This window comes from Styela clava, chromosome 3 (genome assembly GCF_964204865.1).
Source record: "Styela clava chromosome 3, kaStyClav1.hap1.2, whole genome shotgun sequence".
Taxonomy (NCBI): domain Eukaryota; kingdom Metazoa; phylum Chordata; class Ascidiacea; order Stolidobranchia; family Styelidae; genus Styela; species Styela clava.
This window is the reverse complement of record NC_135252.1, coordinates 22,821,457-22,843,807: the sequence shown is the minus strand read 5'-3', so window position 1 is coordinate 22,843,807 and position 22,351 is coordinate 22,821,457. Positions and strand designations below refer to the sequence as shown.

At 36.7% G+C, this 22,351-nt stretch overlaps 1 protein-coding gene across 1 annotated transcript; it reads left to right on the top strand.

Moving 5' to 3' along the window:
* The first annotated feature begins 988 nt into the window (after positions 1-988).
* On the top strand, positions 989-13,022 carry LOC120342120 (uncharacterized). The gene is made up of 7 exons (XM_039410811.2): positions 989-1,258; positions 2,693-3,589; positions 4,453-4,718; positions 5,460-5,902; positions 8,585-8,715; positions 9,490-9,622; positions 10,714-13,022. Exons 1-7 carry the CDS (start codon positions 1,066-1,068, stop codon positions 10,925-10,927), a joined length of 2,277 nt encoding a protein of 758 aa, XP_039266745.2. The 5' UTR covers positions 989-1,065; the 3' UTR covers positions 10,928-13,022.
* The last annotated feature ends 9,329 nt before the right edge of the window (positions 13,023-22,351 follow it).

Here is a 22,351-nt window from a genome sequence, read left to right as displayed (position 1 = left end):
AAATTGTTTGATTATATGAATGAAGCTTTGAGCTGTGTTTTGAGTACTCTCGTAGTGTGTGTTAGGGTTAGGCTATAATTTCATTCCGATTTACCCTATTTTAGTTCTAATACGATGTTCTCTTGGCTATTACAGACAGTCCCCGAACTTGTAATAGAACTGAAATAAGGATAATCGGAATGAAATTAAGGCCTGAACCTAACCTGGTACACACACTACGTGGCCTCGTTGGGAACTGAAGGCTTGTGTATAAAAATAGTAACTATTACTTGCAAATCGCGGTAAATTTATAAAAATAAACTATGTTTTTACAGCTTCGAAACCAGTGATTGTTTTTGTTGAAGATAAAGAAAACTTGTGAGCAATATCGAAGCTTGAAATATTTTGCATTTTATTATTACTCGATTGTTTTGATTACCGCTCAATCAGGAAAAGCCAACATCCTGTTTTTCAGTGGTTTGCGATGCGTCAAATGGATATACGAAACTGTTTTCTCTTTATCTTATCCTTATGTTTTTTTAATATCCTGTTTTTGTTTCCACTAATTATGCGAACGGTTCACTTTAAATTTGTCTTTAGTTAGTTTCATGGACTAAGTACCGCCCGCGGGCCATTAAGTTTCAATTTAGTACCCACGAGGTTTTGTTAACGTCCTCATAACGCTCTCATAAGACTTTTTTTTTGTTCATAGTTTAATTTTTTGTTCGCGGATTACGCATTTTTGCCATGTAATTTAGTCTGTTTCCCCGGTGGTTTCTAATGATCTGTTGCTGCTTTTTCTTTACCGTGATTCGTGAAGATTGATAGCTAAATTATTACGCCACACGGCTCGCCAGTCTGGTTGAGAAAAAATTTTAACCCCTTGTCCAAAAACCGCCCCTGGTCCGAAAAAACGCCCTGGTCCAATAACCAGAAACCGTTTTCGAGCGAGCGGCCACTGCTGATTTACTTACAAAATTTGATTTGTTAATTTAATTAATTTATCTTCTATGCGAAAATTACAGATTAAAGATTATACTTAATTAGTACACATTGTCAAACTAAAGTTGTAAAAACAGCACGAAAATGACGCCCGCTTACGTTATATCAGCAATACTGCTGGTTGTATCCCTGGCAACAGTCGAGGGTCTCAAATGTAATGAAGGATTCAACGTCTCCCTCGGGGGAATCCCCTTCTATCATTGGACTGAACGGACATGCGGGGCAAACAGCAAATGCTTTGGACAACAATTGGGAGCGAAACTAGCTGGAATTATGGGTAAGTTGAATTTAAAGTTAGTAAAAGTAGTAAAGTTGTTAGTAGTAAAGTAGTAAAGTTTAATCGCGAAAGACGAGATCGTCAAAAATGATGGCCGAGGGCGGTGTTTCCCCAACCTGTGAGTCGCCTAGGTATCTTCTTGGGTCGCTTGTTCATATCAGAAAAACCTAAAAGTTACCGATTTTACTTTCTGATAAATTTTATTGCACAGCACGCGTCGATTTCAAAAACTCGCTGACATCGTCGAGTCTCGAGATTTTATAAATAATTTTTTTTAAATATTTGGCTCGCTTGAAAAAATGTTGGCAACCACAGGCCTAGGGCAGTGTTTATCAAACTCTCATAATCTGTGGCCTCTTCCCAAAGGCTATTAACACTTGTGGCCTCATGCTTTTATAATAAAATACCAAGTTAATATGCCTATAGGTTTCAGTTCCTTTACGCAACTTGATGTAATGTAGGCTAACAAAATTAGTTATCTCATATTGGTACACACACTTCTGGAGCGCCAAATATCTTCCTTCGAACATATCAGTGTTCTCTCGGACATATTTTTATGCGCAGTAAAAGGCGTTTTAGAAGACTATATAAAATGTGTGGCATGCGCTGTACCGGGAATTGTGTTTAAGGAAAGTTAAAAGCAAATGGCGTCATCTGCTGTCATATCATCACCAGGAAATTGTAAGATGATCTTATAACCGGTATTACGAAACTGACTGCAGTGTCTGTTCTGAACGTGCAAATAAAATAACAACAGCGGGGGTTTCTCGCTCGTGAAATCAGTGTTTACGATACATAAGTATCGTGCTCTGTTAAACAACTTGGTTTTGTAAGACGAAGCAAGTGAGCTCGAATTCTTGATTTCTGTAAGCCTTCTGTTAGGACATAGAAATCATTCAGTAATGAAAACTATTTCTATCACTGGAAGAAGGAAAAGAGGGACTAAAACATATTTTATATATTTTTTAAACACAATCTATGGACTGTGGGTTGAAACGATGTTTTACGGGTTCTTTTGGCTTTGGACGAGGCTCTGTACAATCAGCCTGCTTTTCTTACGGGACTAGAAGTCGATCGACTTCGCGAATTCATGGTTTCATTCATGGTGGCCTTTACGAAAAAATACTGACGACGATTTTTATTCGAAGCTGTCGTGCTATTCACTCAATAAAAGCAGCCACCAGTATTTACAATCAATTTATCCCATCTTATTCCTAATCTAACCATTATTTTCAGGGTGAGAGTAGGACCCCCCCTTTTAAAATTGTAGTAAAGCGATTTTTGGTAGCTCGAACCGCATTCTAGACATCCGACCTGCTAGTTGTTTCGGTTTACCTTCGCATTTAGAATTCTACAGAGACCATAACTTCTGTGCCAAGCCTGTCTGTGTGAACAACATTAAATTTCTACTTTTTTTATTTTATTTATTTGCAGTAAAAGCGAGATATGGAGCCTGCATTTCAACCAGCTACGCTGACCTACTTGACTGCAACAAATTGTTCGGCCCCGATAGCACCTTGGACCCAGCTGCCCTTCTCGACCTGATCCCTGATATCCAAACAACCATAGAAGCGGCGATCCAAGATTTCGTCAAAGACTCAACCGGCCAGCTTCAAGAACTATTCTCGAATGGCAAAAATGTAGATGAATTTATATCTGGAATTGTCACATTTTACGAAAATATGGGCTTCAACATGGAAAAATTCAAACCGTTACAACCATCGATAGGAAAAATGTTTTTGGCCGCGTTTAATATGTCCGACCCGCAAGCAATGGGAGTTGCGGTGGGGGAGTTTTTCACAGCGCTCGGAAATCTGGACACTGAAAACACCGAATTTACAGCCGACATCTACAAATTCATCGGTAACTTTCTCAACCAGACCATGATCGATTCCCAAATCAAGGCAAACCCGATGTTCAAAAGTCTGATCGAAAAAGTGCCAGGCTTATTTCAGTCCATGCTCCCGACAAATTGGAATTCCACACTTTGGTACGACATCGTTTTTAAACTCTTAGGCGACATTGACATTACAAACCCGAAACAGAGCGCAACCGATGCCATTGCTACTATCAGAGCCCACTATACCATACCGGACGAAGTCAAATTGGTTCTCGATCCTCTCTTCAATGCTATACCAGATCTTGTCGATAAACTCGCCCAAGGAAATGTCAACTACGCTGGAACTTGGTCTCTTGAGCTTCTGAAGCAATACAGCGAAACCAATGCCGCAACTGAAGCCTTCGCCACTGCATTGATCACCTTCGTTGAGAAAATTGCGAACGTTACCACTCTTGAAACTGAGTATAAGACGATGATCCAATGGGTTCCAGGTAGGTCACGCAATCACTGTTCCTAGACCGTAGATCCGTAGCCAGCCCAAAATGTTGGGGAGTTAGGAAGGCAATTTTTTATTGGTTTCATTACATTTGAACCCACGACAATTGCACCGGCATACTATTGCACCTATGGAATTTTTTTTTGTTTTACGGATATTTTAACCCATACTAACCTAAACCCATGGGTTTCGGCACCCGCATATAGATTGAACCCGCGGATATACACATGGGTTCAAATGTACGTGGGTTCGAATGTACGGTCATCTTTTTTAGCGTAATGAAGTAATATAACGCTCAGTCGTGCTCTTTACTTCGAACAAATCCAGTAAAAAGTAGCTATTGGTAATTTGGCCCCTCAGGTCTCCCATGGCTGCTACGCTCGCATGTCAGCCGAATAGCCCTCTTCAAATGAGACCATGAGTGGGAACGTATATTCATCCCCAAACACCTGGCTGCGTCACTGTATCATCCTGTTGTCTATATGGAAGCCCAATTGCCTTCTACAGTGAGGCGGACATTCAAATATCGATTGGGAGCGTTTATTAATTCCTATTTCTAATAGACGCGAGATTCAAAGCACTTTGAATTGATACAATCAGGAAGAGAGCTATGAGCTAGGATTCCACATAACTGAGCTCTTTTAAGAATTTTTTTGGTTTGTTTTTAGTATTTTAACAAACATACGTGTGTAAAACAGTTTGAAGTGTGAATATTAACAATATATATCACCAGCAGTGTTCACTCTAAGGATAAGAATATTATGAGGCACTCACTGTTGATAGTGAACACTGATCAGTATATTTTGTGTTTGACTATCTCAATTATATTCGCATTAATGTTCTTAAAATTATTTCTAGGTCTGTTCTACAAATTCTTTCCCGCCGAAAAGTCCAAGATTGAAGACGTTTACAACAAGATGGCGGCCGGGTTCAACTCTTTCAATTTCACCGACCTTAGCGACACTGCGGCTACAACCAAACTAAGCGATTTTATTCTCAGTATGATCAAGAAAATCACTACTAAAGATGCGGGTGTAATGGAAAAAGCTTTGGTTGTCAACTTCTCTAAAATGTTTTACAACCTGTTATCCGATTATACCACAGAGTTGGACAAATTTTTCCAGGTAAGTTATGAATTAGTTGAAAAAAATTATCTAACCTTGCTAATAAGGCGGCGTAGTTCATTGCTTCATATGTCGATGTTCCTCAACGTATAGGTCGCGACCCAAGGGCTTTTTTTCTCGTGCTCGTTTTTTAACAAACGAATAAAAATGCCACAGTAGGAAAATAATTCTTTTTTATCAGTAATTTAAATGTTCTGTTGTAGTGGCACTCGTTAAGTATTTGAGCATATTCTTGGGTCGCGTGGTTTCACGAAATTTATTTTTTTTAAATTTGGGTCGCTTGAAAAAGGGTTAGAAATCACAGTTTAATTAATAAATTGAGTACGCCATGCCAAACTGAGAGAGATTCCAATTCTCACAAAAGTAGTTGATACTTCTGCATAATTGGTCGCTTGTATGGAGACTTTCTCGTGGTGAATGTGTCTAGCATTCTGTTAAGAAGGCGATGTGGCTCATTTCTCTATATCGGTGTCTTCCAACATATAGGTCGCGACCCGAGGTTGGGTCGCCTGTCTTTTTATCGAAAATAGTACCTTCTTTGGACGTTGTGGTTAATTAAACAGTCATTTTTGGGAGTGAAAATATTTTACCGATGTATCTTTTTATCTCTTGCCCATATCAGTCATTAAACATTCGTGCCCGTGAATTTGAGCATCGCTGCATTGTTTTTTAGATTAAATGTCTGCCCTTAAATGTTTTACATTCTACTGCTTTAGTAATATATATCTTTTCTATTTTCAGGTTTTCATTGACGGATTCGTTAACTTCCCTACAATCAACGCCGGCGAAATCATTGGAAAACTCATTACAGAAATGGGCGGGACAGTACCAGCTGAAGTCGCACCCTTATTAGAGCATTTACAGGGCGTAATTACCGCTGCAACACAACCCACGTTCGATGTAAATGCTCTGATAAGTTCTTTCGATGCAATTGTCAATGCATACAAGACCGCTTTTCCCAGCTCCCCAATGCCAGATCTCATTAAGCAGTACTACATGCTGATAAAGAATAACATCGTCTGGTCCAATTACTACTATGCTGAAATAAACAAGATTTACAGCAGCCCATGGCCGTACAATCAAACCGCGATAAACGATCTGAGTGCCGAAAACACGCTCAAGATGAATGAGTATTTGATGGGTTTGATTTACTGGCAAATCGACTTCCAGTTTGCTATGTTCAAGTTAGTGCCACAATTATTCCACTTGACTATTTATTTTTAAATCGGTACCTTCCCAGTATTTTGTTGGTTTCCAAATATTATTGTTTACTCCACTTTTGAAATTGGCAAAGTGTAAATAGAGAAAATAGTTCCCCCCTACGCCACATCGTGAAATATGTGGCATTTTTGCAAAGAAAGATGTCATACGCAGTCACGGTGCCACAATCATTGGCTATTTTTTGTTATTATAAAGCGTTGCCTGAGAATAAGTGGCATATTTTTGAGTAGGAAGGCATTTTACCAAGTCACGAGTAGGGCTGGGCATTTTCGAATACCTGATGATTTCAGAATCGAATCGAATGTTTTTTTCGAATCGAATCTCGAATACTTGGGAGATATATAATTGTATGTAACTTTCTTTCTGTATTTGGTCCCCCAGACACATAAATTACTGGAAACGTAATATACATAACTCAGACAGATTGCTGAGCGTTTACACCCAATAAAAAACATGTTTTCGTCAATAACTCACTACAGAAAAAGAGTCATATGTCAGAATTGCGTTGAAAAAGTATGACTTCAAAAAAAAAATTGAGAAATTTAACTCGACAATTGGCGGAAAGAAAAAAACAAGATGGCGGCGATTCGAAATATCGCTCTGAATCGATTCGAATAATTTACTATTCGATTCGAATATTCGGTTAGAAATGCCCAGCCCTAGTCACAAGTGCCACATAAAAATTTAGATATTTTTAACAAAGCGTTTTCAATACGAGGGATATGAGAAATCAGGAGAACTTCATAGACACACGACCCTCAGATTATAAAAATTTTGACTAAGATGTAAATCCGAAACGCTTAGCAATGTGAATTCAGAATTTCGGCAAAACTCGCGGTAACACCAACTCCAGTGGCCAACATGCTGAACAACTCCCGACTTTCGGCTTCACAGCCCGACCCATTACTCTGTTAAAGTTTTTTAAGTTTCAAGTTTTGACAAAACTTTATTGATTCGGAAGTTTTGAACTTAAACAACTGAATAAACGAGAATATCGGTCAGAGACCGAAGGCTTATTGATCGAAAGTTAGGGGATCCCCAAAACAGCGCTCTTACCCCATAGTGACACCTTGTGTCCCTTCACTAAATAATTAATAACTCGCTAATTATACGACATAATTCATCCAAAATCAATAGGCTTCCGGTCCGACATATGATAAATGTACATGCAAAATCTGGATCAGATTCAATCTCGCTTTCGTGAGATATCGCGTGCATCTAACAGACAGACAAACAGACAAATACCTCAAAAAAAAAATCGATAAGTAACAAACGGAAAATTACTTCTATCAAAATAAAACGTCAAATATTACTTAACTTCTGTCTGGGTATGATTGTACCTAACAGTTTTAGTATTCCGGAACACTTTGCATAAAAGTATATCAGTATATCTTTCAAATGCACTTGGTTCTGTTCTTTGGGTTCGCCCCGTGTTCTGAATCAAAAACGGCAGGCCATTTACATGATTGAAGTATTTGTAAATACTCTTTTGCGCCTTTTAAAACAAAATTGGAGCCTACGTTATTTAAGAGGTCAGGCTATCGATTAATCGATCTGTATTTCAGCAAGAAACTAAATTGGACCTTAAAATGTCACAAAACTGGAAGTTTGTTGCTCAAAATTCGGTGCTCCAGAAGTATGCGCTCCAAGATGTCGCACAACCTGAATCCTAACCGGTACACACATACTATGTTCAGATTGTGCGCCATCTTGGTGTGCATACTTCTGGAGGTCCAAAAAATCCGATTACTGATATGCGCAATTAAAATTTAAAATATTCTGTTGAAAGGCTTTATATCTTTAAAATTTAATCAATTTAATCCAAATATAAGTGGGAGCCCGTACAGAGCCTTTTTCAAAAAGATATGAATACTGAATACATCGCACAAAATAAGAATATTTGATTGCCCTTTGAAAATTCTATATTAATTAATATAAAATGAGAATTCTAATTTTAATTTCGGATACAGGTATTACCAGATGTAAGGGAATTCGACTCCAACCACACCTATATTACTTTGATTTTGAGTTCTGTGCTCAGCTTTGTTGGTGGGTTACTGATGTAGTCTGGGGTATTGGCTGTGGGGGTTTCAAAATTTCAAGAACTGATTCGCTTCTGTATTGAACTCGATAACAACAAAGGATTTCAGAAAGTATATGCCGGTCACGGTGCCTCATTAACATGACACGCTACACATCAATCTAATACATAATATTTTAAAAACTAATCGTCAGCTACGGTGCACGTAGCTCATTTGCTGCGTTTTTACAACGTCAAAAGCAGGGGTGTGCAACATTTTTAGTCGGCGGGCCATATAACCAATTCAGACGTCTAGCTTGACCACTCAAAAAAAAAATTAGTTCTTCTATGCACACAATGAATTACAGTTACAAGGGCACCGGGCGCCTTTTTAAGCGTAATCTGTGGATTAGGATTTTATTCTCGATGGGGAAAAATGTGAGTTTAGACAAGGGCCACACTGAATGGCTTGACGTAGGGCCGCCTGTTGCACATCCCCTGGTCTAATTATCGTTTGCTAATTATCATGATATTCGACACGGGATCACACAATCTCCTTGAAAGAAACCCACCACAGGTAGTACTGGTGGGACTCCATTTGACTCATTTTATACTTTAATTTTAGGCTCACCAACCCTGCAAGCGACCAAATAAACCAGGCAATCATCGCTGCTTTCCCACAGTACGGAACATACATCAGACTTATGGAAGCTCTCGACCCAGTAGATATCAAACAATTGATCAAAGATTTTGTTGGTGAGAAATTGTGTTATATTTTTGAACGTGGTGGCCAAGCGAAGAAATGTTGAAATTTTTTAACGAATGGGCCATATTTCGTATGTTTTTAGCACTGTACAGTGGGATGTGGGTCTTAGATTCAATCAATGTTACCTCGGTGGTTCCCAACCATTTATGGCTCGTGGCCCCTTCCGGAGACGTTTAGCACTCATGTCGCCCTGTTTATCATTCCAGTGGCATTTATAGTATTTTGATTGGTTGATTCCAAATACCATTATGTTTAAACACCCTGTGAAATAATCTTATCGAAAGAACTGTAGGAAGAACTGAGAACATCCTCGTAACGGAAAAAGTAAAATCTATCATGCGTCGTGCCCCCCGCCAATTGCTCTGTGTTCCCTTTGGGCGTTCATGGGCCACAGGGAAACGCTCGGTCTATCATCAACGTGGTAATTATCCGAAGTCTTATGTCTTAGTTTAGTAGTTATGAGCTTTGCACATAAAGCGCTTAGAGGCCGTTGAGCTACTTGATGGTTGAGTTTTGACTCGGTGGTTCATCATCCCGGGCCCCGAAAAGAAAAAGAATAATGACCTAAATAATCTTACATAGAATATAAAGAAAATAAAAGCAGAGGCCTGGACTTGGCTTGTTATGTTAGTTTAGGGTAAATGTTGAAGTGATATAACAATGTGGTTCGACAAACGATGAGGTAGACTTGCATTTTTCTCGGGATAAATAAAAAACTTTCTGCAATATCCCGATTCCTAACTATTTTTTTAAATTCATTACAGGCTGGCTTGCCACTGCCGGGACTACGTCTCTCACCTCCCAAGGTTTCGTTGCCGCCACCAAACCTACGTTCCAGAAAATAACCGCTAAAATGGTCAACGTGACGAAGGAGCTCAGGCATATGTTTTCTCCCGAGTAAGTAAATCAATTTGTAGCATCAACCAGGGGAGTTGGGTAATTGGAGGTTCTGGCACTGCCCGTTTGGTAGCCAATTGGCGATCGGGCTCTAGTAAGTTGTTGGTAAATTGTGTAATTAAGCACATTAAAACTCAAAAAAAGTTTTAGCATTTATTTCAAATTCAAAACAGCCTAAAAGAGTTTAATTCAAATTCATTATTAGAATAAAATTTATAAGAAATGAAAGGAAACTGATCTTGATCGTAATTTTTTTTAGTAAGACATAGTCAATAGACATGGAAAAAACGTCACCAGGGACGTAAAATATTTTATATCCGACATCAGCTCTAAAATAGCAAGCTTTCACTACGAAAACTTAAAATTTTTACAAATCGTATTCTTGTTCAGTTGGAAATAATCAATTCACGAATGTTTGAAGTTACGATTTCGCACTTACAACTCCATTTAATTCGAAATTTGACTTGTGAATTCGTAAAGTTGAAAAGAATTTCCATTCAGACTCTGACTTGAAGATATTCATTCGCTAAATTTTTTCGACAGTGATAGTCATTTAGTCTTCTTGTTCATATACGCGGTAAATTTGACAGACAGCTATTTATTTTTACAAAGAATAACGTTTGCAATTTTTTTTAAAGGCATATGTTTTTTTTACACAAGTAGATGCTCAAAATGTCGTCCTTGCACTTCAAAGTAGTGGTCTTAACACCTAATAGAACTTAAAATGTATCACCCCCCCCCCCCAAAAAAAAAAAATTAAAACTTAGAACTTAAAGCTGCCAGCTGCCACTCACACCAATGATAATAGATTAAATTAAATTAGATATTGATCCTTCGGTTTTGCTGCTCGATAACCAGTTTTGGTTTCGCGCGGCCTCCCTTTCCAAGTAAAAATGCGTGTTGAATCTTATTTATTTTTCAATTTCGTATGTCATTTTTTTACTGGATGGAAAAAATAAAATTGGCTATGACTAGGAAATAAAAATAATCGAAAACGAACTTAGTAAGCACGTACCTGACCTATAAAAATATCCTGTATTTTGGCCATTGCTATATCTGTTGTCTAATTCAAGCAATTTTTTTATTTTCAGCACCTGCAAGTTTGGATCATGCGAGGCCGATCTATGCAACGACCATAAATATATCGAAGATCAAAACGAAGTTACAAAGGTCACCACGACAACGACTCCTGCCACCACCCCAACGACGACAGAGACCACCACCTCCGGATCCGGAAAAATCTCCTACTCGTTTTTGCTCCAGATTACCACCATGTGGATGGCTTGTAAAGCTCTCGTGGGATAAAGAATCAACTTTCTGATATTGTTTTCGTAACCTATGCTCAAAATATATTGCTATGCCTTATATACGTAAAAACAACTGCACAAAAAGTGACACATTTAAACAAATATTCTTCGGAGTGGAATGAAAATTCACCCTTATTATTGAAATATGTTCAGAGTCGTATAGCATAACTTTTTCATCCTGGCATTTCAATGGCATCCTTGGTAAGATGCTTGAGGTGCCATAAGTTAATAAAGAGTCTGTATATCGATTTGTATAAAAATTTAATCTCTCAGAATCAAATTAAACCAACGTAAATTATTTTTTTTTAGCAATAAACGATAGCAAGACGATTTTTTGTGGTGAAAGTATATGTAATGATCCACTCATTATTTACTGATCGACTTTTCTGTCATCAAGACGCACACAGTTTTTTTTATTTCTACTTATTATTCTAATATTGAGACGCACTGCACGTAAATCAGCACATTCGATGAAGTATTGTTGTTAATACCAATTTTCTTTTTTGTTCCGCATATAAGTTTCATGTACACGTTACAGCTTTTTCGTGACAACGTCATTTGACGTCACGAGTTTTGGCGACTCCTTTTCTTTATCTGAATGGTCGTGGATATGTCTTGCCCACACCCGCATACTTGAATAGCAAGAGATCCTGCGCAACTGATTTTTCCTAAATAATATATGTCGAAATGTCGCATTGATTTATAAGAATCAATGCCATTTTCAATAAATTACTCAATATTTTCGTATTTTCAGTATTGCTGCACGTTTTCCCCCTCCCCCCATCCCTCCAACTTTTTATATAACATACCGAGGGAGATTTCATTTCATGCATTTTCTACTTCCCATAATCTTTAATGGTAAAGTATTGTTTGTTGGGCTTTTTGTGCTAGAATGTTGTTTCTTTCTTATGATGGAAATGTGCAATGTCGTGGGTTTGCCCAAATAAGGTTTACAGCTTGAACTTTTTTAAAACTTGAAGGAAATTGGGTCTATTTTAGTTGGTAAGGCCTATTGTATGATGCGATTATTGTGGGGTAATGTGTTCGGCCTTGAGAGCCAAACCAATAAACCAAAAACATCACTCGAACTGGTGTCGATAATGCTCTTTAATCAGAGGGGCTCTAAGTGGCTATCGTTACCACTATCTAATGATCGCTGAAATGGGCCTCTTGTTGACTGATTTTTGTCACGAGGGGGAAGTTGTGTAGATATTTGTGTGAATCTCTCCTTTTTTCTCGATTTTTTTGCGTTTGCTATGTAATTTTTCTCTTCAATTCGATTATACGCTATTGTTTGTGTATATTTTGTTTGATTTGCTGTTGATGACGTCATGAATTTTTTATATGACGTCACTTAGATTTTGGCGTATTCATTCAAAAATTTCTGTATCTTAAACAATTAAATCTAAAATGTAGTCGGAATTGCCTTATCCGACAATTTTTTTTCTTAACTCTGCGCGTTTAATGCAGCATAATGCATTCAATGCAATATATTTCGTTTCGATTATTTTTTTTAGTGTGATCGTGTGTTTCCGTGTTCCTAATCCGCTAATCCAAAAAATCAAGTTTGATTATTTGTCCCTCGCACAGCCAGGATATACTAAGAATAAGACATGCCCTGAATTCGAAGCCATAGTCTTGAATTGGCCGAAACACTAAATTATCTTAAACAACAACGTTTACTGTATTTGGTCGCGATTCTTTGAATATGACGGGAAGTAGAGTTATAGTCGGTTGCGCAAAAATCCTTAGCGTGACCAGCTGATGTATGTTCTTAAAACGTGAAAAAACTGACCCACTCCGAAGTTAACCTTGCAAGAGATGCGCGTTGCTTTGAACTAAAATTTAGTGTGTTTGTTTGAATTCAACTAATTGACAACTTGCTATTTTAAGCGTAAAGATCGATATTTATCATAAACTACGTAGTCCGCACGAAAGGCTATTTTTTTAGGTGATTTGTTCTGAACTAGTGCACGGTATAATCTGAATGCTCTTTGAATCGCTGCATTAAGACTGGCGAGGGACGTGATTTTGTATATTGCTATTCACTTATAAATCGACTGATAAATTAATAAAAACTACCCGAAGTGTAATGTCTTGTTTGTTTTGTTGGTTTGAATATATGAAAGGAAAAACTACGTTGGACAGCAAATTACAAATTCAGATTGAATTGGGCAAAGATCTGAGCACGGCCAAATTGATCGGATTCAAGATCTACTCAGTTTGATTGTAATGGACGCTGAAAAAAAAACTGTACTCCCGTAGTATGTGTATCAGGTTGGGGGACGAGTTCGGGGACTCGTCCCCCGAATATACCCCTGCCCATAGGCTTCCGTCCCTCTACACGACTTGATGTAAAATAGTGTATGAACCAAATTAGTTACCTCCATATTGGTGCACATACTTCTGGGGCACCCAATAAACGAACGTTTAATCCGTCGTACTAACTTTTTGACCAGTAGATTCTACAATGAAACCAGGCCACTAGTATATTTGAATACAGAACTAAGCAAACATTTAGATTAGAAGATCGCATTCAAAAATTTCAAAATATCTGGAAGCGGTATTTGAAAGTTAAAATCCCAAAAATTATATTTTTATTGTGGAAAAGGAGACTGTTAGTCATAGATATTCAATCAATGTGAAAATTACTGTTTCGTGTTTTTTGTTAATAATAATCCAATTATCCCATAATTCTCGAAATCAGCAATTTCTGGGTGGCTATTCTATGCAATTAATACGCGTGAGTGCAAATTTGCATACATAGGAATTGCCGAGAAACGTATATAAAAGGTGTCCATGAAGTCTTAAAAAAATTTAAAATTGCAGAGAAAATTCATCGATACCATATATTGCGTTGGACCTCACTGATGTATTGAATGAAGTAATATACTTAACAATTACTGATTAAAAAGCAACAAACCTGGTTAAGATATATTGAGAACTGACTTCATAACAAAATTGAAACTGTAAAGAGACTTTATGGACACTCGGTATATAAGGATACGGCAATTTTGTTTATGGTTTCAAAAGAGTTTGCAATAGACCTGATTAATTTTGGATTATTTGTATCAAACAATAACTCTGAATCATCACAGTATGAGATCATTTTGTTTCTGATATTTTGATTGCACAAGAAACATAATAATACATTCTCAACTTCCTCAACACGTAGGTTCGCATCTTTCAATTCTATAAATTTTAATAAACATGACACACAAGGAAATTTCTTGCATGCATCTATTCTAGTGCACTGTTTTGAATGCACAGTAATGCAGGCACTGAATGGATACGTAGGTAAAATATAGACGCTCGTGAAAATGGGTCTAAAGGGCGCTCCAGAAGTGTGTGTACCAATATGGAGGTAACTATTTTTGTTCGCCTATTTCACATCAAGTTGCGTAAAGGGACTGAAACCTACGGGCAGGGGGTATATTCACTTGGCTAACACACACAGTCTCCGAACTTGTAATAGAACTAAAATAAGGAAAATCGAAATAAAATTTTGGCCTAACTCCGACCTGGTACACACATTACGGGAGCACTGTCAAGAGATAGCCATCTCTTATTTTTTTTGGGGGTACCGAAGTATGTGCACCAAGATGGCGCACAGCCTGAACATAGTATGTGTACCAGGTTAAGGTTATGAGATTGTGCGTCATTTTGGTGCACATACTTCTGAAACGCCATTTGGGGGGGGGGGGCAATTTATTTTCTGTGTAATGACGTAATACGACGCTTACTCGTGTCTTTTTCTACAAACAAGTCTAGATAAAATCTGTCACTGATATCTAGCAATATCTTAAAGACTCATTAATCTCGGTTGGTTCATTGGGTGGAAGGTTTATTGATAGCAAGCCAGTAAGTAAGTTAGTTGTCAGTGAATCGTTCAAGAATAGAGTAAAATAGTGTTGGAAACGGCGTAAGAATTCATGTCTCACTGCAAATGCCGCGAAATTGCAATAAAAAACTCAAAATTAGAGGTGTTAAATGCGGTGTTGCAATATTTTAATAACTAGGCCAGCTAAGTCAAGATAGTTTTTTGGACAAATGCTTTGACCATAAATTGCTAAATTTTAGTTTAGTCGGCACCCTCGAATATATGCCGAGGGCAGGCGCTATGACAAGCAGCAATCCAGAGAAGCGTGTATTTATGAGTTTGAATTTTGTTACGTTTGAACTGAAGGTGCTACTTACTTTCAGAATTCTAATATTTCCAACCGAAGTTCGACTAATCGCGCGCTATATTTCACGTACATGTGGGTAGTTTAGTATGTATGGCGTTGGGGCACGCTATACTAGCAGTCTGGGTATGGTGGATAATTCAAATAGGATATGGTTCAGCATGAAATAATTGACCTACGGAGTATGGTTGTATGTTGAATAATAATAAATAAGATGACAAAATAGTCACAGGATGAAAAATAATCATGATATTTGAATGAACCATTATTTATTTGAATGTTAGTTACATAATGATTTGATGATACATTACGATTTTGTTTTGAAGATGTCGGTCTGCCCAGCTATATGTCCGGTTGGAATTACGCAATTTTTCATTATTATATAAAAGCATCGTTTTTATATAGGCTTATCATACTTCCCGCTTTAGGCGGGACAATCCCGCTTTTCAGCGTCTTGTCCCGCCGTCCCGACAAGTCAGCCAAAAGTCCCGCTTTGGCGTTCAGCCATCCAGCAGAATACCCGAACATGTTCTCGTTACTGTTGTTTCTGTGTAACGCAGCGCTAGCCTACTAACTGAAGGTAAATGCGTTTGTTTCGTTGTTTCCCGCTAACATTGTTAGAAAACGTATTGCATGTAAAACCAATAATTAGTCCAAATTCGAATTATTTGTACCGGTATCGTTCACGTCAATTTCTTTCTATTTTTCGAACTGAAACCTATATTTGGACAGAGAATATATGAACTCTCGATGACAATATAGTCAATGGATACAGCCGGGATAGTTTTAAATGTATGCCTATGTAGTAAAATCAGAAAATGTAAAGTTACAAAATCACAGTACTCACTTCACTAGTTCAGTGAGGGCAATGAGACATATCAATTTAGCATCTAACATTGACTGTACTGCAGTTAAATTATTCAAAATACGTCCAAATATTTGAATGTCAATAATATTCATATGAGACGAATATTACAAATCTCGGGATCGAACCAAATGTCGTCCAGTCCACACTGTCCTGTTTTTTTTTTGTTTAACATACAGCAGTATATCGTAAGCCTAGGTATAATGTATGGATGGCGCAGGGTTGCCAGACCCCAGCGATCAAAAAAAGCCAAATCAAGACATAAAAAAAGCCAGAAAAAGCCAACAATTTTACAAAAGCCCCATGATTTGTCAGATTTTAAGCCCTTGGCAACGTACTGATGATGATGTAGAGCCATCAGATCATTCAGTGAGGCACACAAATAGAAAGTAAAATAAATATCAAGCGGACAGCATTATTTTACCATTCAATATATACAATACAGGGTGCCGCTTCAGTCTGTCAGTATGTAATATACCTACAATATGTTTCTACTTAAACTTGTGCTACATCTTAAAAAATTCTCCCTATATCGTACTTTACTATTGAAAATTTCTTCACTTTTAAAATTCATAAACCATCAATTTTATTAAAAAATTATCTGACCCCCTGCCGCTCACAGGTGGACCACTGATATCTAATTCAGTAATTTTAGTGTAGTTAATCACATCGTTACTGCAATTGCAATTGCAGAACTAAACTAACGCTGAAAGCTCACATAAACCATATCAGGCATAATGAAAATTGAGTTATACAACTATTTTTTGGAAACAGAACGTAAACTGACATATAACACGCAAAACTATAAAAACGAGGCAATGTTTACAACCCTGCTTGAACATTTGTCTGAGCAGCTGCAGAAACTGCACTTATTTCTTATTGGGTATGGTTAAGAGTTGATGTAACAAACAAGGAAATCAATGCTCCAGGAAACTACAGGGTATCCTAATGTTAAGAAGCTAAGTACAGGCTATTGTTCAGTTGTTACACACTAAATATTGTATTTCAGTTGATTTTAATAATAGACACTAGAATAGACTTGAAAAAAGCCAAAAAAACGCCAAAAAGCCAAACGGAAATTCTGACGCCAAACGCGTTTGAAAAAAGCCAAAAATGGCAAATTTGGCGTTAAAAAAGTCAATATGGCAACCCTGGGATGGCGTTGTGCACCCGATGCCAGCAATCTGAAGGTGAGATTAATTTGAGCATGGTGATAATAATAAGAGATATGTAAGAAGAGTTAAAATAGTCACCGGGTGATTGAGGATCAAGTTATTCAAATAAACAGTCATTTGGATGTTTCATAATGAATTAAAAATAGGTTCGGATTTTACTTTCAAAATGTTAGTCCACCTACAACTATAGTTTGGATAAAGAAAATTTGAAGAAAAAAAGCTTTGAAAATGTATTTGAACCTAAATTAAATCAAATTTGAATATAATTCGGTTAAAATTTGAATGAACTAATAACTCTCAAACATCATTGAATGAGATCATTTTGTTTCTGATATTTTGATTGCACAAGAAACATAATACTACATTGACTCAACTTCCTGGCAGGTAGGTTCACTTCTTCCAATTCTATAAATTTGAATAATTATGACACACAAGAGGTAAGGCCATAATTTTATTCCAATTTTCCTTATTCTAGTTCTATTACAAGTTAATAAATAGTTCTATTAAGTAAGCCATGGGAAGCCTATATAATACAATGCTTTTATATAATAATAATAAATTGCGTAATTCCAACCGGACTTGTAGGCTGGGCAGACCGACATCTTGAAAACAACATCTGAACCTATCATGTTTATTTATCGGAGTGAGAAGTCCGGTTGGTATTTACGCATTATATATATATATATATATAGGCATTGTACATGTATTTGCAGGCTTGTCCATGGGACAATGCATGATGCTCCCGCTTGGTGCTGACTGGCGATTTTAAATGACTGCTGCTTAATTGAAATGCTTGTACGTCACTAGTTGAGTAATAATACGAGTTTCAATCATTTCCAATTTGAAGAAACATTTTACGATTGAAACTTTTTGTCCTTTTCCCGCCCCTAATCAAATTACGCCTAGGGCGTCAGCCGCGGCTGCCATACCCTAGATACGGCACATCCCATCCACCCGACGGGATTCCTATTGGGATACAATTTAATAAAAATTATTAAATTTATGAAAATTTAGGTTTATTGTATATAGGAGTACATGTACGAAAAGACGTGCAAAACGACAAAATCTATTGACTCTGTTCACTCCCGAAGTTGTCTAACTATGAATCTGTGATAATTCAGTATCATTCTGGCACTTTTATTCTATTTCTTAGTCGCTCTGTTCATGCATTCATTCGACTGATAGGAACAACTTTAAATATGTATATACTATGCAATGTAGCTAATTTGTTCCGTAGGGGCTGATAACATGCAATGTTGTAAAGGCGTAATGGTTTCAGTGGCCACTTATCCCCGATCATATATCGAAGTCCAACGCCGTGATAAGCATTCTAGAGAAATTGTTTGCGTGCACCATATTTATAATTTTTAGTCTTATTATGTTTGAATCGACTACTGACTTTCAGTGGGCTGAAATTCAATCCAAAATTCGACCAGTCGCACGATATTTGACGTTCACAAAGGTGGTTTGACAACATAGTATACTTAGGCTTACCATACGTCCCAGTTTAGTCGGGACAATCACAATTTTGACAAGCTGTTTCGCCCAGTAGACTTAAATGTCCCGGTCATGCTGTATGGTAGTTATAAATATATTTTTTTTTCAGTTTAATGCAACACATTTGTTTGTTGTTGGAGGATTATTGTTTAATATAGACAGTCCATTTATCACTCACTTGCGACTCACTTCACTAGTTCAGTGAGAGCAATGAGACATATTCGTGAGAGAGAGCACTATATTGGTATTTTATAATTATCATATGTAAATACGTCAATTTAGCATCTAACATTGACGGTACTGCAATTAAATTATTCAAATTACGTCCAATGATTTGAATGTCAATAATATTTATATGAGTTGAATATTACAAATCTCGAGATCGAACCAAGGCTTGTCTAATCCACACTGTCACGGTTTTTTGTGCCATATTTATATATCGTAAGCCTAGATATAATGTATGTATGGCGCTGTGCACCCGATACCAACAGTTTGGAGGTGAGAATGATAAGAGATAATTAGGAAGACAAAATAGTCACGAGATGACTGATGATCAAGATATTCAATGTTCTATAATGAATTAAAAATAGGTTCGGATTTTGATTTCAAAATGTTAGTCCGCCTACAAATATAGTTTGAATAATGAAAATTTAAAGGAAAAAAACTTTGAAAATGTATTTGTACCTAAATTAAATCAAATTTAAATTAAATTCGATTAAAATTTGAATAAACTAATGACTCTAAAACGCCATTGTATGAGATCATTTTTTCTGATATTTTGATTGCACAAGAAATATAAGACATTGACTCAACTTCCTGACACGTAGGTTTTATCACTACAATAAATCTGGAATAAAGATGACACACAAGGAAATGTCGTGCAATTAATGTTCATTATATTTCTGTATAACGATGTAGTATTTTGGGTACTCCCGTAGTATGTATACCAGGTTAGAGTTAGGTCATAATTTTATTCCGATTTTTCTTATATTAGTTAGTTTACGAGTTCGGAAACTGTCTGTGTTAGCCAAGTGAATATACCCCCTGTCCATAGGCTTCTATCCCTTCACACAACTTGATGTAAAGTAGACGAACGAAATTAGTTACCTTTATATTGGTACACATACTTCTACAGCGCCGTATTTTGAACGCACAATAATACAGACACTGAACATTTGGTAGATATCAAGATATTTGTGAAATGGAAGTTAGAAGATATGCATCATTTTACTATTCAGGATGATATATTTTTAAAGACATTAGCCAGAAATTTTTAGCTTGTGACAGAGTTGCATAAGTTTGAACTATACCGTTTCCTACAATAATCATATGGACTATGACTAAAAATAGGTGATTATTACTTTTGAGTGCACGTATAACACTACCATCAGTACAATGAATCTTAGTAGTTTCACGTGCGTAACTTTCATAGAATATGTCTTCTTCACTTTTGAGTGAGTGTACTGTATTTTATTTACTTTTAGTAGCTATTGTCATTTCGATGGTATGCGGTAACACTGATCCAGCTGAAATGTGTCTTTTTGCTGCCAAGTGAGTGCGCGCGACCTGCTAAAAAATCTTCAAGATAGCTCGCGATCGACTAATCCGTAATAAGGTCTTACACAAAAACGAATGAGTACTGAATATGTAGATAACTGCACACGCATACATGTAATCACGCCGCTGCCAATGGAATCACCCACAAAAAACGCATTTGTTTATGTTTCGTTCAATATGATTATGGGATGGCGTGGCGATCGACGTGTTGGCCAGCTCTGCTTTATATAATTAGATAGCGTCAGTCGATAGATAGAGACAGTCCAGTGATATTAATTAAGATAATTTTTGCAACTCAGAATATCATCACACCAAGCCTCATTACATATACTCTCGGGATGATCCGAATGAGTTGAGTGTGTTGTATCAATTAGGCAACCTTGAGTTTTTTGTGTGAATTTTTTTCTGGGTTTATTTCTTGTCAATTGGTGGTTTCGATTATAAATATTGGCTTTCAGAGTTCTCAAATTCAGGATTCGAAAAGTTAGCAATTTTATCTAACGCGGTATTTTCAGCATAGATCGTGAGATATTAATGTGTAGTATAATGTATTTTTAATGTATTTTAGAAGTTTTAATATTCGTAGAATCTGGAATTCCAATTTTACAAATAAATGCGACAAGAATTTTGTTACCAAACTCATCTGTAGCCATGTTGTAGGTATGTCATTGGCACGAGTTCTTCATGCCCTTGATACGACACTGCTTCGAAGTCAACAACAAAGCATTTGGTTTCTTATAAATAACGATGATCGTCCATAAAAACAATTCAGAAATAATTAGGTTGAATGGTTAGCGTAACATAGATATGAAGTACGTATAAATTCATATTTTTCTATGTATATTCCCGTAGCTGATCAGCTATGGCGGATTCTTCAGCATTTTTCGTTTCTCAAATTCTTGATAATGTTTCTGAGAATACGTTTCAGGGTAGATGTTAAAGAATGAACTCGGCAATTCAGACTCTGAATGTCTGGATTAGATAATGTCAAACAATTAGTTTATTATAAAGTTGTGAAACCGGATACCAATAAAGGAAATTATTAAAATTTCAATTGCGCTATCAATTAATTAACTCAGCTAGCATTAAGAATAGCATATTCTCTTTCTAAGCTTTTGTTAGATCATAGTCCAACTTCCTCAGACAAGACAAGATATGAATTTGATTTAATTTCTTTCATTAAATTCCCTTTCGAATAGGATATTTCTTGTTTTATCTGAGTCTTCCACTAAGTGTACTAAGCGTGGTTGAAAATTGTATTTTTTACTAGAAGGCTATTACTCTGTGACCTGTATGGGATTGGTTATTTTGGGGGGAATGATGTCATTTGAATTTGAAATTCCGCACATTGTGGCGGTTCCGCTTTCGCGTAATTTGACATTTGGCGGTCAAGCGAAGTCGTGAATACTACGATACCGGTTGTCTACTGTGACAGATTGCACACCTGTACTAATTCGTTTTGGTTTCGTGTCTATATATTTGTGCATCGCTCTCTTGTTTATTGGACACGTAGTGGACATAACGATCGTTTCAATAGTATGTTGTTCTTGTTCTTTGACACGTTTTGAAGAAATCGCTTCTCCCTTTGATTACTGGACCAATTGCTTTGTAATTTTTAGTGGTTAAAGATGGAATTTTTCTCCAGAGGGCTATTACTTTTATTTTTTGCTATGACGTCATCAAATTTATGTGGCGCTACGTGTCCATATAATTGAGCATAGCTCTCTTGTTTTTATAATAATACTATCTTGTTCAAGCATTCTTGTGGCAACGGACACATATGGATGCGAAGCAGATATTTGACAAGTAGAAAGGACCTGAAGTTCAATACACTAATATACCGTAATATATTAATTAATCTTAGTTAACAAATATTTATATATTTTTTTGCAAACGCAATTGTCCCCAATCTTAGGTGAAGATTCCTTGCTAAAGTAGAAGATCTTTAACTCAATCTGAATTTTACTGATTCTTTATTAGAATGCACAAGGAATAATTTCACTGATAATGTTATTTTTAAATGACTGTGTCACTTTTCCATTCTGTTTTTTTTTTGAAAAATAGAAAATTAGAGTTTGTAACAAAAAAGGCGGCTACTGGTAGTAATGTCACGAACGACCCAGTATCTACGTTAGAGTTCAATA

What these genes read in the sequence shown, in the direction of transcription:
- LOC120342120 (XM_039410811.2), top strand. Translation starts at nt 1,066, where the DNA reads ATGACGCCCGCTTACGTTATATCAGCAATACTGCTGGTTGTATCCCTG. An exon ending in GAAACTAGCTGGAATTATGG is followed by an intron (nt 1,259 to 2,692) that starts GTAAGTTGAATT and finishes ATTTATTTGCAG; the next exon opens with TAAAAGCGAGATATGGAGCC. An exon ending in AGGCATATGTTTTCTCCCGA is followed by an intron (nt 9,623 to 10,713) that starts GTAAGTAAATCA and finishes TTTTATTTTCAG; the next exon opens with CACCTGCAAGTTTGGATCAT.